At 46.9% G+C, this 17,358-nt stretch overlaps 1 protein-coding gene across 10 annotated transcripts in view; it reads left to right on the top strand.

The window, feature by feature from the left end:
- Positions 1 to 17,358, top strand: part of mtss1lb (MTSS I-BAR domain containing 2b) — a 139,372-nt gene that overhangs the window by 87,920 nt on the left and 34,094 nt on the right. For all 10 annotated transcript variants that reach the window (XM_059651580.1, XM_048547090.2, XM_048547089.2 and 7 more), the window contains exons 4-6: positions 11,328 to 11,412; positions 13,486 to 13,577; positions 16,636 to 16,710. In XM_059651580.1, coding sequence (XP_059507563.1) covers positions 11,328 to 11,412; positions 13,486 to 13,577; positions 16,636 to 16,710 — 252 coding nt within the window. The remainder of the gene's footprint in view (positions 1 to 11,327; positions 11,413 to 13,485; positions 13,578 to 16,635; positions 16,711 to 17,358) is intronic.

Genomic DNA, 17,358 nt, shown 5'->3' with positions numbered 1-17,358 from the left:
GATTGAAGAGGTGATGCCTGGGTCTCCAAATGGATTTGATAGGATTGGGACAGGACAAACTCCGGCAAGAGGATCCTGAACTAGCACTGTATTCTCGGAGCAAGAGCTTGGAGTGAGGTTACGAAGCACACCACGTTGCGAAGGGAGATGCAGAAATCTGGGACCCCCTTCCTGTCAGATCGCTGGGAGACAGCTGGAGCTTTCACAGCAAGATTGAGCGGGTCAACAGCCCGAAACCAGACCACTCTCTCACTTCCCTGCTGTTGCTGCCCGACTCGGAGCATTTTTCTGTGTTTGACCCTCAATTTTCAGGGGGTTGAGGAGAGGGGGAGGTCAAGAGCATCAAAGTGTATGGAGCGAAGCTGGGTAAACAGAGTTGGGGTGCAGATAATCCGTGGTTTAATTGAACAGCAGGGCAGGCTTGCTGGGCCTGAATGGTCTGGTATCCTTGCATGTGTAACATCCTCCTGGGTCGACCTGAATTTTCTGTGATCCTGCATTATGTATTGCCGGCCAGAATGGAACGAATTGACACCAGGGACAGTTAAACAAAATTGCCTGAAGACCACACCAGGAAGAAGACTGTCCAAGCGCTTCTCAGCTCCATTAGATTCAACACCCATGAGCCAGGCAGGGTTCAGCTCCACGCTTCCTCCTCCCTCTCACTCTCAGCTCGCTCTTTTTGAGGCGAAATGGCTTCTCCCGACACATCCAGCCGCAGCCGGAATAATATAATGTAGCAATCTAGGCCACCGAGCAACTTTGTGAATCTGCCCAGCGATTGCATGAAGGGCCACTGTGCCATCTTGGGTGAGGGCTAGACATTAGCGCAGGTAGTGAGAAGATGTGTTCTGCTTGCTTCAGGTAGGACACCAAAATATTTGATACTTAACAGAGATTGCAAGGAGGGCCTCAATGCAACATCTTATGAAAATGTGGCACCTCTGAAGGTGGGCACTGTCTCTGTGTTGTGCTGGAATGTCAGTCTGGATTAGAGGTACAGATTGCCAGAAAGGGATTTCAACCTACAGCCTTCTCTAATAGCAGGGTTTGGGACTGGTGTCTTTCGAATGGTTTCAAGCCAGCAGTGGGGTGCGCGCAGGGGCAAGGGGTGATGGAGGAGATGTGGAGGCAGAAAGGAAATTGTAGTCATTTGTGTTGCTGCAGAATCATTTTAGGACGATTTTCGTTCCTGTACTTTCAAGTTTGCACTGAGATTCTTGGCAGTGGGCATGAAATGCTGCTTTCCCCATATAATCTCCATTTGCTTCAACTGGCTGTTTAATAACACTGGTGCGTATTTGTTAGTGTGGAAGGCTGGCCACGGGATGTGCCACTGGCCTGCTTGTGTTTTCAGCTGAAACCACCTCCATTTAAAAAGCACCTTTCTCTGAAGATTTATGTATTTTCTGGTTTAAGCAATGTTGCTCCGATGTACCACCCTAGAAAGCCATAGTCAACTGCACTGCAGCGCTATCCCATAAGGATCTAGACTAACCATGATTATGTGAATCTGTATTCATTGCATTCTGAACTCAGCAACTCATGCAGTTAAGTTCACTTCTAAGAACGGCATATTTGCCCAAAGAGAGTCTGTCGCTGTGGGATCCAACTCTCATCAATACATTGTTTGATCCCATAAGAAAGATATCTTTGGAATGGCACATAGCCCCCTTACCCCTTCACATATTTCCAACGTTGTAAATATTTGCTGTTTTCGAACCTGCAGTTCTCATGCGAATTTCCTTCCACATCCTAATGGGGCCCATCCCGTGCTCTGATTCAAATTTGTATTTCTATGATGAGAAATCAGGAGATTCTGTACCACAAACTCAACTAAGCTGCTCATTATGTACTTTGGGAGTCTTATAAGATTACCCCCCCCCCACCTTATTAGAAGCCTCCTAAACAGGGCCCGAGCCATTTGTTCACCAAACCAGCTTGCTTACTGAATTAGAGCTAATTGGAGCCATCCTGCAGGGGCTAACGGCTACCCTTAATCAGATCATTGCATGTATATTGTAAACTCATGAATAGCCCTCCATCCTGACCACTGCCCAGTCCTGCCTCTCATTACCCTGGAAAGGTTATGTCGAATATTTGAGCACATTTGAGTAAAAGTTAGTTTGTTTCAAGTTGCTAAGATGCGGTAGGGACAGCGATGTTTGGCACTGACAGGATGATGCTGTTAAGCCAAAAAGACATTCTGCCCGTCACTCAATGTGGTGTATGAGTTTTGGTGCCTTTTGTGATGCCAGGTGTGAAGGCCATGCATCCCCAAAGACTGGCAGATCACATCAAATCACAGATCCCTTCGAGTGCCCGCAACCAGCTCTAACGTGCAGAACATGGTGTCAACATTAGAGACAACGCAGTGTGGAGCTGGATGAACACAGCAGGCCAGGCAGCTTCAGAGGAGAAGGAAAGTTGACGTTTCGGGTCGGGATGTGATTCTGCACGTGGACTGCATTTACTGAATAATCCAGAGTGTGTGAAGAATGATACTGATAACCGATTTGGCCTGTCGATTGGGTAGTGCTCTTGCATGCACTGTGTAAGATATAACTGCCACGTGGGGCTCTGTTCTGTGCAGGCTGAAAGAATATGTGCACACATTGTACCTGTTTCAACTCAACAATGTAGCTTGCAGCCATCTACTGGTCTGTTTCTGCAGGCAATGCCCTAACTAATCAATTACCCTGCCGGGTTTAAAACCTAAAACTGAGCAGTTAACTGTCAATCACTATTAATGGGTGCATTGTCCATGGCAAAGCAATCAGCGTCCACTTGCTGAATGTCTTCCCCCCACACAGTATAGGTGTTCCTTTTCCTTTTGAATTGGTATGCTTGCAAAATGTCCTGATGAGCCCGAGATCCATGAGATGTCTTCTTTTTAAAATTCAGCAGTACTTGACTTTAATAGGACTAAACGATTATTTACAGAACCATTCATGATCTTAGGATATTCCCAGATGCTTTACAGCTGCTGAGTTGTCAGCTGTTAATTTGCACACACCAGATAGCAGCTAATGAGCTGATAATTTGTTTTGAAATTATCTTGGGTGAGGGCTAAACATTAACGCAGATAGTGAGAAGATGTGTTCTGCTTGCTTCAGGTAGGACACCAAAATGTTTTGTGCTTAACAGAAATTGCAAGCAGGGCCTCAATGCAACATCTTACGAAAATGTGGCACCTCCGAAGGTGGGTATTGTCTCTGTGTTGCACTGGAATGTCAGCCTGGATTAGGGGCTCAGATTGCCAGAGAGTGATTTCAACCTACAGCCTTCAGACTCTGACAGCCGGTCAGTATTCATCCCTCCAGCAATTTTTGAAACCAGTTCACCTGCTCGCTGTTATTTGTGAGATCCTCCTGTGCACAATTGCCTGCTGTGGCTGACTATTCGACGGTGTTTGATGGGTACTTTGTAATGTCCTGAAATTGTAAAGGGTGCTATATAAATGCAGGTTTTTTTTCAAATAGTCACAGGCAACCCAACCCTGCGCAATGGGCAACTGCGTGGATGGTGATGTCCTGAGGAGCAGGCTCGAAACAGCTGGACCATAATACAAATACTTAAACGAGAGTTTATGAGCTAGACACTTTTCCTGTCCGGAAGCAGTCTTGTGGGGGAGAGGTTGCTGGGGAATGATCAGAACCGGAAATGCAAACAGCATTTAGGAAAATGTCACCAAGATATTTTGATGTTAATGATGTTGCACTGAGAAAATTGGATGATATGTCTTGACGGCTTCATGGCTAGAGAAACAGGAATTCCAAGGGTGTTAAACTGAATCCCACGTGCAACCTGTGCGGTACAAGAGAAGGAGGAACCAGGAGATTATAAATGCGGCTGAATAGTCACTGACCTGTGATGGCAGAATCCTTGAGAAACTCACTAATTATTATTGGAGGTAGTTGCCGGTCAGTGAGGTGGGGACAAAGGACAAATCTGTTCAAATTTGTACAATTCAAACACGTTCTTTGAGGTCTCTCCTCAAAGAGAGGAGACAGCTCAGAGTTGTACCATAAGACCATGAGACCACGACATCGTTTCAGACAGAGCCTTGATCTAAACGCTCATCTGAAAGTTGCCAACTCCTGACAGAGAAGCACTTTCTCCCTCCTGTACTGGAGCATCAGCCTCAACTGTGTTTGTCTCTGCAATGGGGCTTGAATCCTTGCCATTTGATCTTGGAGTTGAGCACTCCCAACTCTACAGACATCAGATCAACCTTCTGAGTGAAACTAGAGCTGGTCTGAGTTTGACACAATGTCAGGAATTGACATTCACAAAGGAATCCAGAATGTGATTTAATAGAGCAGAACACTGTCATTTCCAAAGTTGACCCGCTTTGGAAAAGTGTCTAGCTCATAAACTCTCGTTTAAGTATTTGTATTATGGTCCAGCTGTTTCGAACCTGCTCCTCAGGACATCACCATCCACGCAGTTGCCCATTGTGCAGGGCTGGGTTGCCTGTGACTATTGAATTTTTTTTTAATGGCCTGCATTTATATAGCACCCTTTACAATTTCAGGGCATTGCAAAGTACTCATCAAATGCCATCGAATAGTCAGCCACCACAGTCAATTGTGCACAGGAGGATTTCACAAATAACAGCGAGCAGGTGATCTGAAAAATTATTTCAGGTGATCTGAAGGCAGCTTTATTCTGTATTTAACCCTGTGCTGTCCCTGTTTGACACTCCCAGGACAGGGACAGCACAGGGTTAGACACAGAGTAAAACTGCCTCTATACTGTCCCTCTTGTTTTACAATTCAGAACTAAAAGGAGATCGGTTTTGATCCGCAGTGTGAACAAGATGGTGTTGGGAACTGTTTTCCAGAAGGGCTTTTGATTTGACAAAATGCCGTGTGAAATGTCATTGTGGAAAATTACAGTCTATGGTGACATTGGTGTGGGTAGAAAATTGGCTCCTTAAAAGGAGACAGACAATAGTCAAAAATAGGTGTCCTCATGCATGATGTGTTAACTTGATTTATTTATTTATTGTCACGTGTAGTATGCAGGTACATTTATTGTGAGAGTAGTTTAATACAAAAGTAGGAAGTGTCACAGGGTGCTGTGAGACCACATCTGGAGAAATATCTCCAGTCTTGATTACGTTATTCAAGGAAGCATGAAAATGCGTTGAAGCGTTACAAAACAAACCCTTGAGTGAGTTTCTTGAGAGGAAAGGTTCGACAGACTGAGTATGTTTCCACTGGAGTACAGAAGAGCAAGGAGCAACTTGTCTCAGACATATAAGACCCTGCGTGGTCTTGAGAGGACTGATGTGAGACAGGATGTTTCCGCCTGTGGGACAATCCAGAACCACCATTTGAAAATGATGGGTCACTCGTTTACGTCAGTGATGGGAACATTTATTTTCGGACAGAGTATCGTGAGTCTTTGGAACTCTGAAGTGGTGGTGGAAAGAAAGTGCTTGAATGTTTTTAAAGGTACATTTAGATTCTTGACGAGGAAGGCAAAAGGCTATTAGGCATGGGGAAGTGAGGAATATGAAGGAATCAGTTCAGTCGTCCCTTTAATTGAATGGTGGAGCAGGTTCGAGGGGGCTGAGCCGTATTTCTCTGTTTCTCATTCATATGGAATATAGAATATGTTCCATGGCATCAAACACTGCTATGACAGGAACAGCACAGGGTTAGATACAGAGTAAAACTGCCTCTATACTGTCCCTGTTTAACACTCCCAGGACAGGGACAGCACAGGGTTAGATACAGAGTAAAACTGCCTCTATACTGTCCCTGTTTCACACTCGCAGGACAGGGACAGCACAGGGTTAGATACAGATACAATGAGCAAACATTATTTCATGGCAGAAACTTGTTATAAGTGGATTAATCAGGGTTTCAATTTCAGTGTAACTTTTGGTGTGAGTACTGTGTATTAAATATGAGAAGGACTCTGGTGCTGTGTGCTTCAGGAACTGGAATAGCTTTTTAGTTAAATCTGTGTTTGTTCCAATTATCCTGCCTGTGTACACACAGTCTTTTCTGACTTGGTTTGGACTGTGTTCTAACCCCATTTCTCCCCCTGTCTGCATGCCCAACTCCAATTATCCACAGGATGGACAGCTGCTTCTGATTTCCTGGAGAGTAATTCGGATGGCGATGATTATTTATAACGTGAAGAAAATTCCAGAACCTTTCATCGACCACTTCCACGGGAACGCTCTGCCAATTTGCTAATTACTGACTGTTTGCAGAAGTGGGAGGAGCCCCCTGTTCCCAAATTAACATGTGCCCATCATGTCACTGAACACACATTTGTCATTCTCTGTTGAACAGTTTGCAGCAGGACACTATTTCTTGACTTAGATTGTGAAGCGAAAGGGATTTATTGCAATCCCAGACTACAGTTGTCACTGTAGCATAAACACTTCCTTCACGTGACCTCCATATCTGCTCAGACGATTAGGGGCAACGGGTAAATTTGGAGTCAATGCAGCTGTCTGGAGCAATTGGCAGCAGATGGTGCTTCTCCAAAACACATGATACCTTCTGTGACAATCAAAATTACCATCGTGTTAGAGGGCTGCTCCCTCAGTATATAGAGAGAGAGACAACTGGCATTGAGCTGAATCTGAGGGTCACTGCTCCTCAGTTGAGGGGTGAGGGTTGAGAAGGTGGGGTTTTCATGAGAACCTCAATTGGGATGGGAATTGAATCTCTACACTGGTGTCGCTCCACACACTACAAACCATCCATCCATCTGTTGTCTTACCTTCACATGGTTGGTGGATGCTGGGAGTGGGGGGGATCTGTGTGCAGTTAGAGGTCATGTTATTGTCTGTATATTAAAAATGCTTGCACTGCGGGTTGATTACAGATAGAATTTCACTCACATTCATACGTGCACACACATTCTCTCTCTCTCGCGCGCACACACCCACGTTCTCTCTCGCATGCTCACACTCACATTTTGTCTCTCGCGCGCACACTTATTCTCTCTTGCACGCGCACACTCATTCTCACTCACGCGCACACTTACATTCTCTCTCTCGCACGTGCACACTCACATTTTGTCTCGCGCGTGCACACACCCACATTCTCTCTCACACACACACACCCCCACATTCTCTCTCTCTCTGGCACGCGTGCACACCGCATTCTCTCCCTCGTGCCATACACACTCACATTCTCTCTCTCACGCCGCACACACCCACATTCATTCTCTCGCACGCGCACATCCACATTCATTCTCTCGCACGCGCACACTCACATTCTCTCCCTCGCGCCGTGCACACTCACATTCTCTCTCGCGCGTGCACACTCACATTCTCGCTCTCTCGCACACACATCCACATTCTCTCTCTCTCGCGTGCACACTCACATTCTCTCTCACGCACGCACACTCACATTCTCTCCCTCGCGCTGCGCACACTCACATTCTCTCTCACGCGTGCACACACATTCTCTCTCTCTCGCACGCACATTCACATTCTCTCTCGCGTTGCACACACTCACATTCTCTCTCTCGCACGCACACTCACATTCTCTCTCGCGCGTGCACACTCACATTCTCTCTCTCTCGCACGCACATTCACATTCTCTCTCTCGCATCGCACACACTCACATTCTCTCTCTCTCGCACGCACATCCACATTCTCTCTCTCGCGTGCACACTCACATTCTCGCTCTCTCGCACACACATCCACATTCTCTCTCTCACGCCGCGCACACTCACATTCTCTCTCTTGCGTGCACACTCACATTCTCTCTCTCGCACACACAAACACATTCTCTCTCTCGCGCCGCACACACTCACATTCATTCTCTCACACGCGCACACCGACATTCTCCCTCTCGCGTGCACACACTCACATTCTCTCTCGCGCACACACACACTCACATTCTCTCTCTCTCTCTCACGCCCTGCATCCCTCATGTGTGACCTCTCCCTCTCACGTGCACACACTCCCTTTCACTTTTTTAAAAGTAAAGCTCCCTCAAAATTGTCTTCATTAAACTCTCCCAGGACAGGTACGGCATGGGGTTAGATAGAGTAAAGCTCTCTTTACTTTTTTTTAAACTGGAAGTAAAGCTGCCTCAACACCAGCCTCATCAAACACTCCCGAACAAGGACAGCACAGGGTTAGATACAGAGTAAAGCCATCTTAATTTTTAAACTGAGCGCAAAGTTCTGTCAACACTGTTATTAAACGGGAAGTCAAAAATAATAATAGTGAGGCTGCCCCTGCTTGGGCACACTGTTGGAAACAAATAGAAATTAACATGGGAAAATGTAAACTTATTTAACGAAACAGAAACTTAGTAAAGTAAAGTAAGATCTAGGCTGATGATGCATCCCCAGCCCCTGTGGTGCCCATCAGTCTCGACCTTGCAGATGACCACCACATGCGAGTGTGGATATAACCGCGAACGAGGGGCAGACAATCAGGAACAAGCAGCCCACCTTGTGCCCACTTCCTGGACCTAGTGGTCAGGCCCAGGAGCAGACCCAAGAGCAGGCCCTTAGAATTCTGGATGGACGGGGGTCACCACATGCCTGAGTTGGGGCTGACCACCCCGTCCCTCCAAGCTGTGGTTGGCTCCAGCCAATAACCTCTCGGCCAGCTGCTCTGGCATCATCCAGCACGCCCCTCTGCCATCCAGCACATCCCCAACACTTGGTCGGCCCAGCAACCCTAAGCCCTCCCCTACCTCAGTCAGCAGATGGAGAAACCTGCTGCTGAGCACAGTCTCTGTTTCCATCTCCCTTCCAGATATTTTAGCGTTAACCCGTCCAGAGATGTTAATGACACACAGCTTTGGAGCAGGTGGAGCCTTGGACCTGGGGCTTCCTGCTCAGAGGCTAGGATGCTACCACTGCACCACAACAGCCCTCAACTATGTGTTCTAGGTACTTTGAAAATCAATGCCCTTTATCTGAGTATTTTAACAGCGTAATTCATATGTTATTAAAATCTATACAGTGAAATAAGGCCATAATAATAAATTGTGCCTATTCACGAGATATCCTCTCCCTAGCTGTGACAACTGGGTAAAGACCCTTTGTGATCTATCCCTGCTAAAGTCAAGGTCGAGGGTCTGTAGAGACCAAATGTTCTGGATTATTTTTCCCTTTTACATCTCCGGTTTGGCCAGCATTCATTTCTCATCCCTAATTGCCCAGAGGGCAGTTCAGAGTCAACCACATTGCTGTGACATAGAGTCACATGTAGGCCCAGACCAGGTAAGGATGGCAGTTTCCTTCCCTAAAGGACATTAGTGAACCAGATGGGTTTTTCCCGACAATTGACAATGGATTCACGGTCATCATTAGACTCTTAATTGCAGATATTTTATTGAATTCAAATTCCACCATCTGTCGTGGCGTGATTCAAACCCAGGTCCCCAGAACGTTCTCTGGGTCTCTGGATTAACACTGACGAAAATACCACTAGGCCATCGCCTCCCCTGAATGAGATGCAGAGTCTGCGCCCCTTCCTTTGAGAAAGCAGAGTCTGTGCACGAGCAAATGGGGATTGTTCAACCTCAGAAAGGTTTTGATAGAATGGGTGCTAGAGAGAATGCCCCCCCCCCGCCCCCCCCCCCCCCCCCCCCCACAGTGGGGAGGAACAGAAACAGAGGTTATCAACAGGAGACAGTCCAACTGAGAATTCAGAAGAACTTTAAGAGCGGTGAGAATGTGGAGCTGGTGACCACGGAGAGTACTGGAAGTTGATACTTTGTGACATTGCTGTCTTCCTTTCAGCACACTCCTTGCACCTTCCTCTTGGCTACCTGATCTAGTATCATATTGTGTGACTGGGTGCTGCATTCATTTCTGTAATATCCTGCGAAGTTCCTTGGGATATTCAGTTGTTGAGCATAGTTGGCTCGCTGAGCCTGTTTGTTGTTCCACAGACACTTCGTTACCGTGCTGGGTAACATCCTCAGTGCAGCCTCTGATGAAGCGTCGGTGTGTTTTCCCGCCTGGTTTTTAAACTCTGGGGTCCGTTGCGATGCATTGCCTCACTTCTGGCTTTCCTCCGTAGTGGAATGGAAATGGGGTCGAGTTCAATGTGTTTATTAATGGCCTGCTTCGTGGAGTGCCATGCTTCCAGGAATTCTTGTGCTTGCAAATGAGGCAAGATCAGATTGGGATGTCTGGTTGCCATCTGGTTGGACCGAAAGGTCTGTTTCTGTGCTGTATGACTATTTAGATAGATTGCCTTTCTATTCTTGCACGAGAATTCCTGGAAGCATGACACTCTATGAAGCTGGCTATTAGTAAACACGTTGAACTCAACTCTGTATACATTCCACGATGGAGGAAACCTGGAAGTGAGGCAATCCATCGCAACGGACTCCAGGGTTTAAAAGCCAGGTGGGAAAACACACCAAGGCTTGATCGGAGGCTGCACTGAGGATGTTACCCAGCACGGTAACGAAACGTCTGCGGAACAACAAACCAGCTCGGCGAGCCAACCAACCTCAACACCCACAACCCGAGCTTCAAATCTACTCCGAAACCTTGTGTTCAGTTGCATCAAAAATACTACTTAAGTATACGCTGTTGCCGCAACAACGGAAAATAAAGGGAAGAACTGTGGGCGCTGGAGACCTGAAACAAAAACAGGAATTGCTGGAGAAACACTGGTCCGGCAGCATCTGTGGAGAGAAAGCAGAGTTAATATTTTGGCTCAGGTTTCTGGTGGAGACTTGAAATGTTAGCTCTGCTTTCTTCCCACGAACCTGCCGGATGTATTGATTATAATGGGATGCGAACTGAGCGCATGAGGGAGAAGGGTGTAGAAATCATAAGCTTTATAATAAAAGAAATCAAAAGTGTAACAAAATAAGGTAAAATTATTACTTTAGATAAGAGGAGACGCGAATGGAAAGCAAACTCCAGCCAACCGGCCCGTCCAAACCATGCTAGATTCTATGGTGCGTATACAGTGATATCCAATGCAGATTATTAATTCCAATCCAGCCCAGATAGGATTCAAACCTATGAGCTCCTGTGTGTGAGCTTCTTAATGACTCCAGCCTCTGAGAGGTGGGATTGGTGACTGCAGTTTGAATCAACAGCACAGAGGGGTGCAGTGCACTGTTGTGGTGCAGTGGTAGCGTCCTTGTCTCTGGGTTAGAAGGCTCAGGTTCAAGATCCACCTGTTCCAGAGGTGCGCCTGAACAGGTCGATTTGAGGAAAGAACTCAATTGCTTTAGCAGGTTTTGTTCAGGATTAGTTATTCTCCCTGATACTGCTGCTGCTGCCCTGGTCTGCTGCTGCCCTCTGCTGGATTCTGCACCTCACTGATACCAGTTTCGTGCTGTTGTGTTTTTTTTCAGGTGCCACTCGAGAGATCGGCTCAGCTCTGACCCGAATGTGCATGAGGCATCGCAGCATCGAAGCCAAGCTCCGACATTTCACCAAGTGAGCATTTCCTCTCGTACAACAGCAACGTGCCAGTTCCCACCCCACCCCAGAGCAGTTGGGGGTGGGTGATAAATGCAGGCCAACCCTACGCCTCTCACCCCATCGAGCAAGTAACAAAGTGGCTGATCCAATAAATCGCTTTTAGCCATCTCTGATGAGAACAAAAACGTGGTCCCTGTGGCACTGAGTCCTGGGACTGGAGAGGGCTCTGGGTATCAGCACTGTGTTGGGGAGAATATGGGTGCTGAGGCCAGATTCGGTGCCGGGGGTGGATGTGGGTCATGTCATGGGTGTCACAGACTGATATGGGATGCTACAGCGAGTGTCGATGTTTGGTGTTGGTTATGGAATAGAATCCCGACGGTGTGGGCGCAGGCCACTCGGCCCGTCGAGCCCACACTGACCCTCCAAACAGCATCCCACCCCCACCTTTTGCTTTCCCATGGTTAACCCACCCGGCCTGCACATCCCTGGACACTATGGAGAAATTTCCCACGGCTGACCCGCCCACACCGCACACCAGTGGGAGGAAACCCGCGCAGACACGGGGAGAATGTGCAGACTCCACCCAGGCAGTCGCCCGAGGGTGGGATCGAACCCGGGTCCCTGGCGCTAACCACTGAGCCACCGTGCTACGCTGATACTGTTGACGGTGTGGGTGTCACGGTAGGATGGATGTAGGTGCTGCAGTTGGGTTTCACTGTCAGGTGTTGTTTCTGCATTGCGTACCAGTATCAACGAACTAAAAGGACAAAGAACTGGACAAGCTAAGGACAGGAATAAACCCTCGAGCTCACCAAGCCTGCGCAGACACGATGACTTTCTAAACTTAATACCGTTTTGCCTCTACACAGCCGGTATCTCACTATTTCCCACCTCTTCGCCTACATGTCAAGATGCATCTTACACCTTGTTATTGTGCCTGCCATAGGCAGCGCATTCCAGACATTTACCAACCTTTTGTGTAACAGACTCGTCTGTCACATCTCCTTTAAACTTTCCACCTTAGTTCTCCCCGAGGGAAAAGACTCCCACTATCTCTGCTATCCATGCCTCTCATAATATTGTAAACTTCTATCAGGTGACGCCTCAGCCTCTGGTGAAAACAAGCCAAGTTTATCCAATCTCTCCTCACAGCTAATACCCTCCAAACCAGGCAACATCCTCGTAAACCATTTCCGTACCCTCTCCAAAGCCTCCACTTCCTTCTGGTACTGTGGTGACCAGAGCTCGACACGATATTCTGAATAAGGCTTTATTAGAGTTCTGTGTGACTGCACCGTGACTTGCAGATTTTTACACTCTATATCCCGGCCGATCAAGGCAAGCATGCCTTATCAAGACAACAAAATGTGAGGCTGGATGAACACAGCAGGCCAAGCAGCATCTCAGGAGCACAAAAGCTGACGTTTCAGGCCTAGACCCTTCATCAGAGGGATGCCTTATGCCTACTTGACCTCCTTATTCACATGTGTTACCACTTTCAGGGAACGGCAGACCTATATGCCCAGATCCTTCTGTATGTCAACAAACCAAATGGTTCTGCCACTTACTGCATACTTCCCTCCTGCATCAGATTTCCAAAAATGCACGACCTGACATTTTCCCAGGTTTAATTCCGTCTGTCACGCTTTTGCTCGCTCGCTTGTTGAGGAAATGGGTGCTGCTGTGGGAGTCAGTCCCGGGTGCGAAGGCACTAGGGTAATGCTCTCTCTCCCATTTACCTGTGCGAGTTTGACGAATGGTGACTGTTGTGTTCAGTCCTGATGCACCCTGTCATTGCTGATACAGATAAACAGGAAAATCCGAACGGGGAGCCACGGGGAGAAGTTCTGGAAGGTGGCCCTGTTGGACTGCCCCACGTCTTTTGGAGAAATTAAATGGGACATCGCGATTCTTCATCCTCAGTGAAAAAAAGTTGCAGGCTTTCATTGGAAAGAGCGCGCAGGAATGGCGTATTTTACTTTGGTTGGTTGGGAGCATGCCCCTGTTCAAAGCAATGCCATGCTCAGCCAGTGCTGCTTGAATTTCTCTGTGTCGTAGTTAGCACATTACTGTTTACTTTCCTAGTGCCCTGATGGAGAGTCTGATAAACCCTTTACAGGATAGGATAGAGGACTGGAAGAAATCAGCCAATCAGCTGGATAAGGACCATGCCAAAGGTATGACTGTGGACCCTCTCTTTCTGTCTTCTCCCTTTCTCTTTGCCCTTCCTTCTCTAACTTAGTATGTTTTACCTTGAACAATACCAAGGTCCAAAGCTCCTGCTCCTGTTTGAGAGAACAAATGGCTGTGATGTGCCACCTCAGTTTGCCACTGGGTGGTGCCATTGTACCTTGTAAATGACTGACCTGCTCAGTCTACAAACATAGATAGGTACATAGAACATCCCAGCACAGTACAGGCCCTTCGGCCCTCGATGTTGTGCCGACCTGTCATACCGATCTCAAGCCCATCTAACCTACAGTATTCCATGTACGTCCATATGCTTATCCAATGACAACTTAAATGTACCTAAAGTTGGCGAATCTACTACTGTTGCAGGCAAAGCGTTCCATTCCCTTACTACTCTCTGAGTAAAGAAACTACCTCTGACATCTGTCCTATATCTTTCACCCCTCAATTTAAAGCTATGCCCCCTTATGCTCGCCGTCACCATCCTAGGAAAAAGGATCTCCCTATCCACCCTATCTAACCCTCTGATTATTTTGTATGTCTCAATTAAGTCACCTCTCAACCTTCTTCTCGCTAATGAAAACAGCCTCAAGTCCCTCAGCCTTTCCTCGTAAGACCTTCCCTCCATACCAGGCAACATCCTATTAAATCTCCTCTGCACCCTTTCCAAAGCTTCCACATCCTTCTTATAATGCGGTGACCAGAACTGTACACAATACTCCAAGTGCGGCCGCACCAGAGTTTTGTACAGCTTCACCATAACCTCTTGGTTCCGGAACTCGATCCCTCTATTAATAAAAGCTAAAACTCTGTATGCCTTCTCAACAGCCCTGTTAACCTGGGTGGCAACTTTCAAGGATCATACAGGTCCAATTTTCCTGAACTCGGACCATTTGTGACCTGCACGTCTGATCATGCACCATTAATGGAGCCAAGCCTTGTTTTGTGTCACTTCTGTGCCACCCCCGTCAACCTCAACACGTGATCGGGGAGTCGTGAAGCAAACACGTTGCTTTCGCGAAAAGGTCTTGCAGCAATCTTGTTATTATATACAAATAGAGGATTGGCTAGCCAGCAGAGAGTCGGGATAAGTGGGTTCTTTCTTGTTGGCAAGATTTAACTCGTGGGATGTCACCGGATTTGGTCCTTGAGCACCAATTATTTGCAATCTATATCAATGAGTTGGATGCAGGGATTGAAGGTACTATTGCCAATTTGCAAACTGAGTTAGGTGGGAAGGCAGGTTACAATGAAGGAGTAAGAAATTTATATGTCAATATGGACAGGTTAGGTGAATGGGCGAAAATCTGGCAGGTGAAGTATAACGTGGCTGGGTGTGAGGTTATCCATTTTGGTTGCAAGGACAGAAAGGCAGTCTATCTAAATAGTCATTCAGCACAGAAACAGACCCGTCAGTCCAACCAGATGCCAACCAGACATCCCAATCTGATCTAGCCTCATTTGCCAACAGTTAGTTCACGTCCTTCTAAACCTTTCCTATTCATGTACCCACACAGATGCCTTTTAAATGTTATAGTTGTACCAGCTTCCATCACTTCCTCCAGCAGCTTGTTCCATACATGTACCCCGCTCGGGTCCCTTTTAAATCTTTCCCCGCTCGCCTTAAACCTCTAGTTTTGGGCTATTTTTGGACTAGGCACCCTATCCATGGCCCTCACAATTTTATAAAACATGATAAAGTTAGTAAATGGAGGGAAATTTCAGAATGCATTGGTGCAGAGGTATCTGGGTGCCCTTATACATGAACTGCAGAAAACTAGTACACAGGTAAGCAGCTACTAAAGAAGGTGTAGTGACTATAACAACGTCAGCCAGGTGGGCCTCATAGAATATGATTTCCTTGATCTGGGTGGTCAGTCTGGCCCTATCAGGAAGCCCAGTCTGACAGATATAAACAGGAGTGTCAGATTCTGCTCAGCCTGAGAGCTGGCGCTGGATCAGCATCAAGGATGCTCCACACGTAAACAAGAGGTGACTTGGTGACAGGATACCAGTCTCTGTGGAGTTATTTCAGAAGGCAAATGGAATTTTGGCATTTGTTGTGAATGGAATAGAATATAAATGTAGGGAAGTGTTGCTGCAGTTGTACAAGGCATTAGCAAGACTGCAGCTTGCAGTATTGCATTCACTTTAGGTCCCTTTACTTGAGACGGGATGTAGTTGCAACTCAGAGAAAGTAACTTGCTTGGGTCTAGAGATAAGCAGTTTGTCTTATGAAGAAAGATTGAGCAGTTTAGGCTGTTACCCTCTGGAGTTTAGAAGTGTGAGACCTCTAACTGAGGTGTATCATATGCTACAGGGGTACAAAATAGCTATGCAGAGGATATTTCCTCGTGTGGAGCAACCTAGGACAAGAAATCATAGTTTCAGGATAAGGGAAACAGATGTAAAACAGAGATGAGGAGAAATGACCTCTCTCCGGGTTGTGAATCAGTGGAATTCAGCACCCCAGTGTGCAGCAGATGTTGGGATATTTGAGGAGGAGATAAACAGATGTTTAATTACTATTAGGTTGAAGGGTTATGGAGACTGGGCAGGGAAGTGGAGTTGAGGCTGAGATGAGACTGGCCACGATTATATGAAATGGTAGACCAGGCTTGAGGGGTTCAGTTGCCCACTCCTTGCTCCTAATTCTTATGTCCTTACAAACACTGAAATCCATGTGCTAACATCCCCCTGGCTTCTACTGAGTACAGAAATATTCAGGGCCCCCCTTCATCCATATCCCAGGCTACAGAGAAAGGAGCAAGGTGTAGGAATGTCATAGAAACAGGTACGGAGTGGGATTGGGAATTCCAATGTGCCGAGTTGTTTCGTAAAATTCCAAGTGTATAGATTTTCAACATTCCTTGCCTGTCCCGTTCAGTGCCAGTGCATTCACCTCCAATGAGCTTGGGCCATTGAAGATATAATGTTTGATCCCCATCCCCTGCATTCTGTGTCTCGGTGTACCCGTGGTGTCAGAAGCCTGGGTGGAGATCCTGACTGATCTGGCAGTGACGTATTGCTCTCTCCTCCCCTCAGAGTACAAGCGAGCGAGGCACGAGATCAAAAAGAAATCATCTGACACGCTCAAGCTTCAGAAGAAAGCTCGGAAAGGTGAGTGTGCAGCTCATAGGCAGTAGTCTGCTGTAATAGACACTCCCACTGGTACAGCTGCAAATGGAGACTGGACAGTGCACATCAGACCCAGGTCATGAATCCAGGTTAAACGTTTGTGCGAGATTAGGTGACTTTGTGTCTGCGTGTGGCTCTAAATATGATCCAGTATCCTGATACTCAATCCACTTGGCTCTTTCTCCACACGGGATACTGTTTCACACACCAGAGAGACATTTTTGAACAACCTGAGATAGTTTGGATAAATGTGGAGCTAAGCATGATCGATATTTTAAACTCAGTGCAGCAATCGCTCACACAAATTGTAGGAATTGTGACAATATTCTCCAGAGCCATTACCCCACAGGCCAGGTTTAATTGAGAGGTGTTGAGGGAGTCTACTTTAAGCTGCAACCTCCTCTTTTCTTTCTCCTGTGTCACTAACACTGATGTTCACATTTCTTCCTTCTCTGATACTCCTCCTTTCTCCTTTTCCGCTCGTTTCCCTGTAGAACTGCTTGGTAAGTCACATGGTCATGTCTCTTTCTCTGCGCTCTCATATTTGATATTTTCGAACCTTCCACTTTGCACAATCAGTGTCTGGGCAAGTGCTGAACCTACAAGACTGCACTCTGTGTTGAGCTGGTT

The sequence above is a fragment of the Stegostoma tigrinum genome, chromosome 16 (assembly GCF_030684315.1).
Source record: "Stegostoma tigrinum isolate sSteTig4 chromosome 16, sSteTig4.hap1, whole genome shotgun sequence".
Classification (NCBI taxonomy): Eukaryota; Metazoa; Chordata; class Chondrichthyes; order Orectolobiformes; family Stegostomatidae; genus Stegostoma; species Stegostoma tigrinum.
The sequence above is the reverse complement of the archived record's forward strand: the minus strand, read 5'-3'. Positions and strand labels throughout refer to the sequence as shown.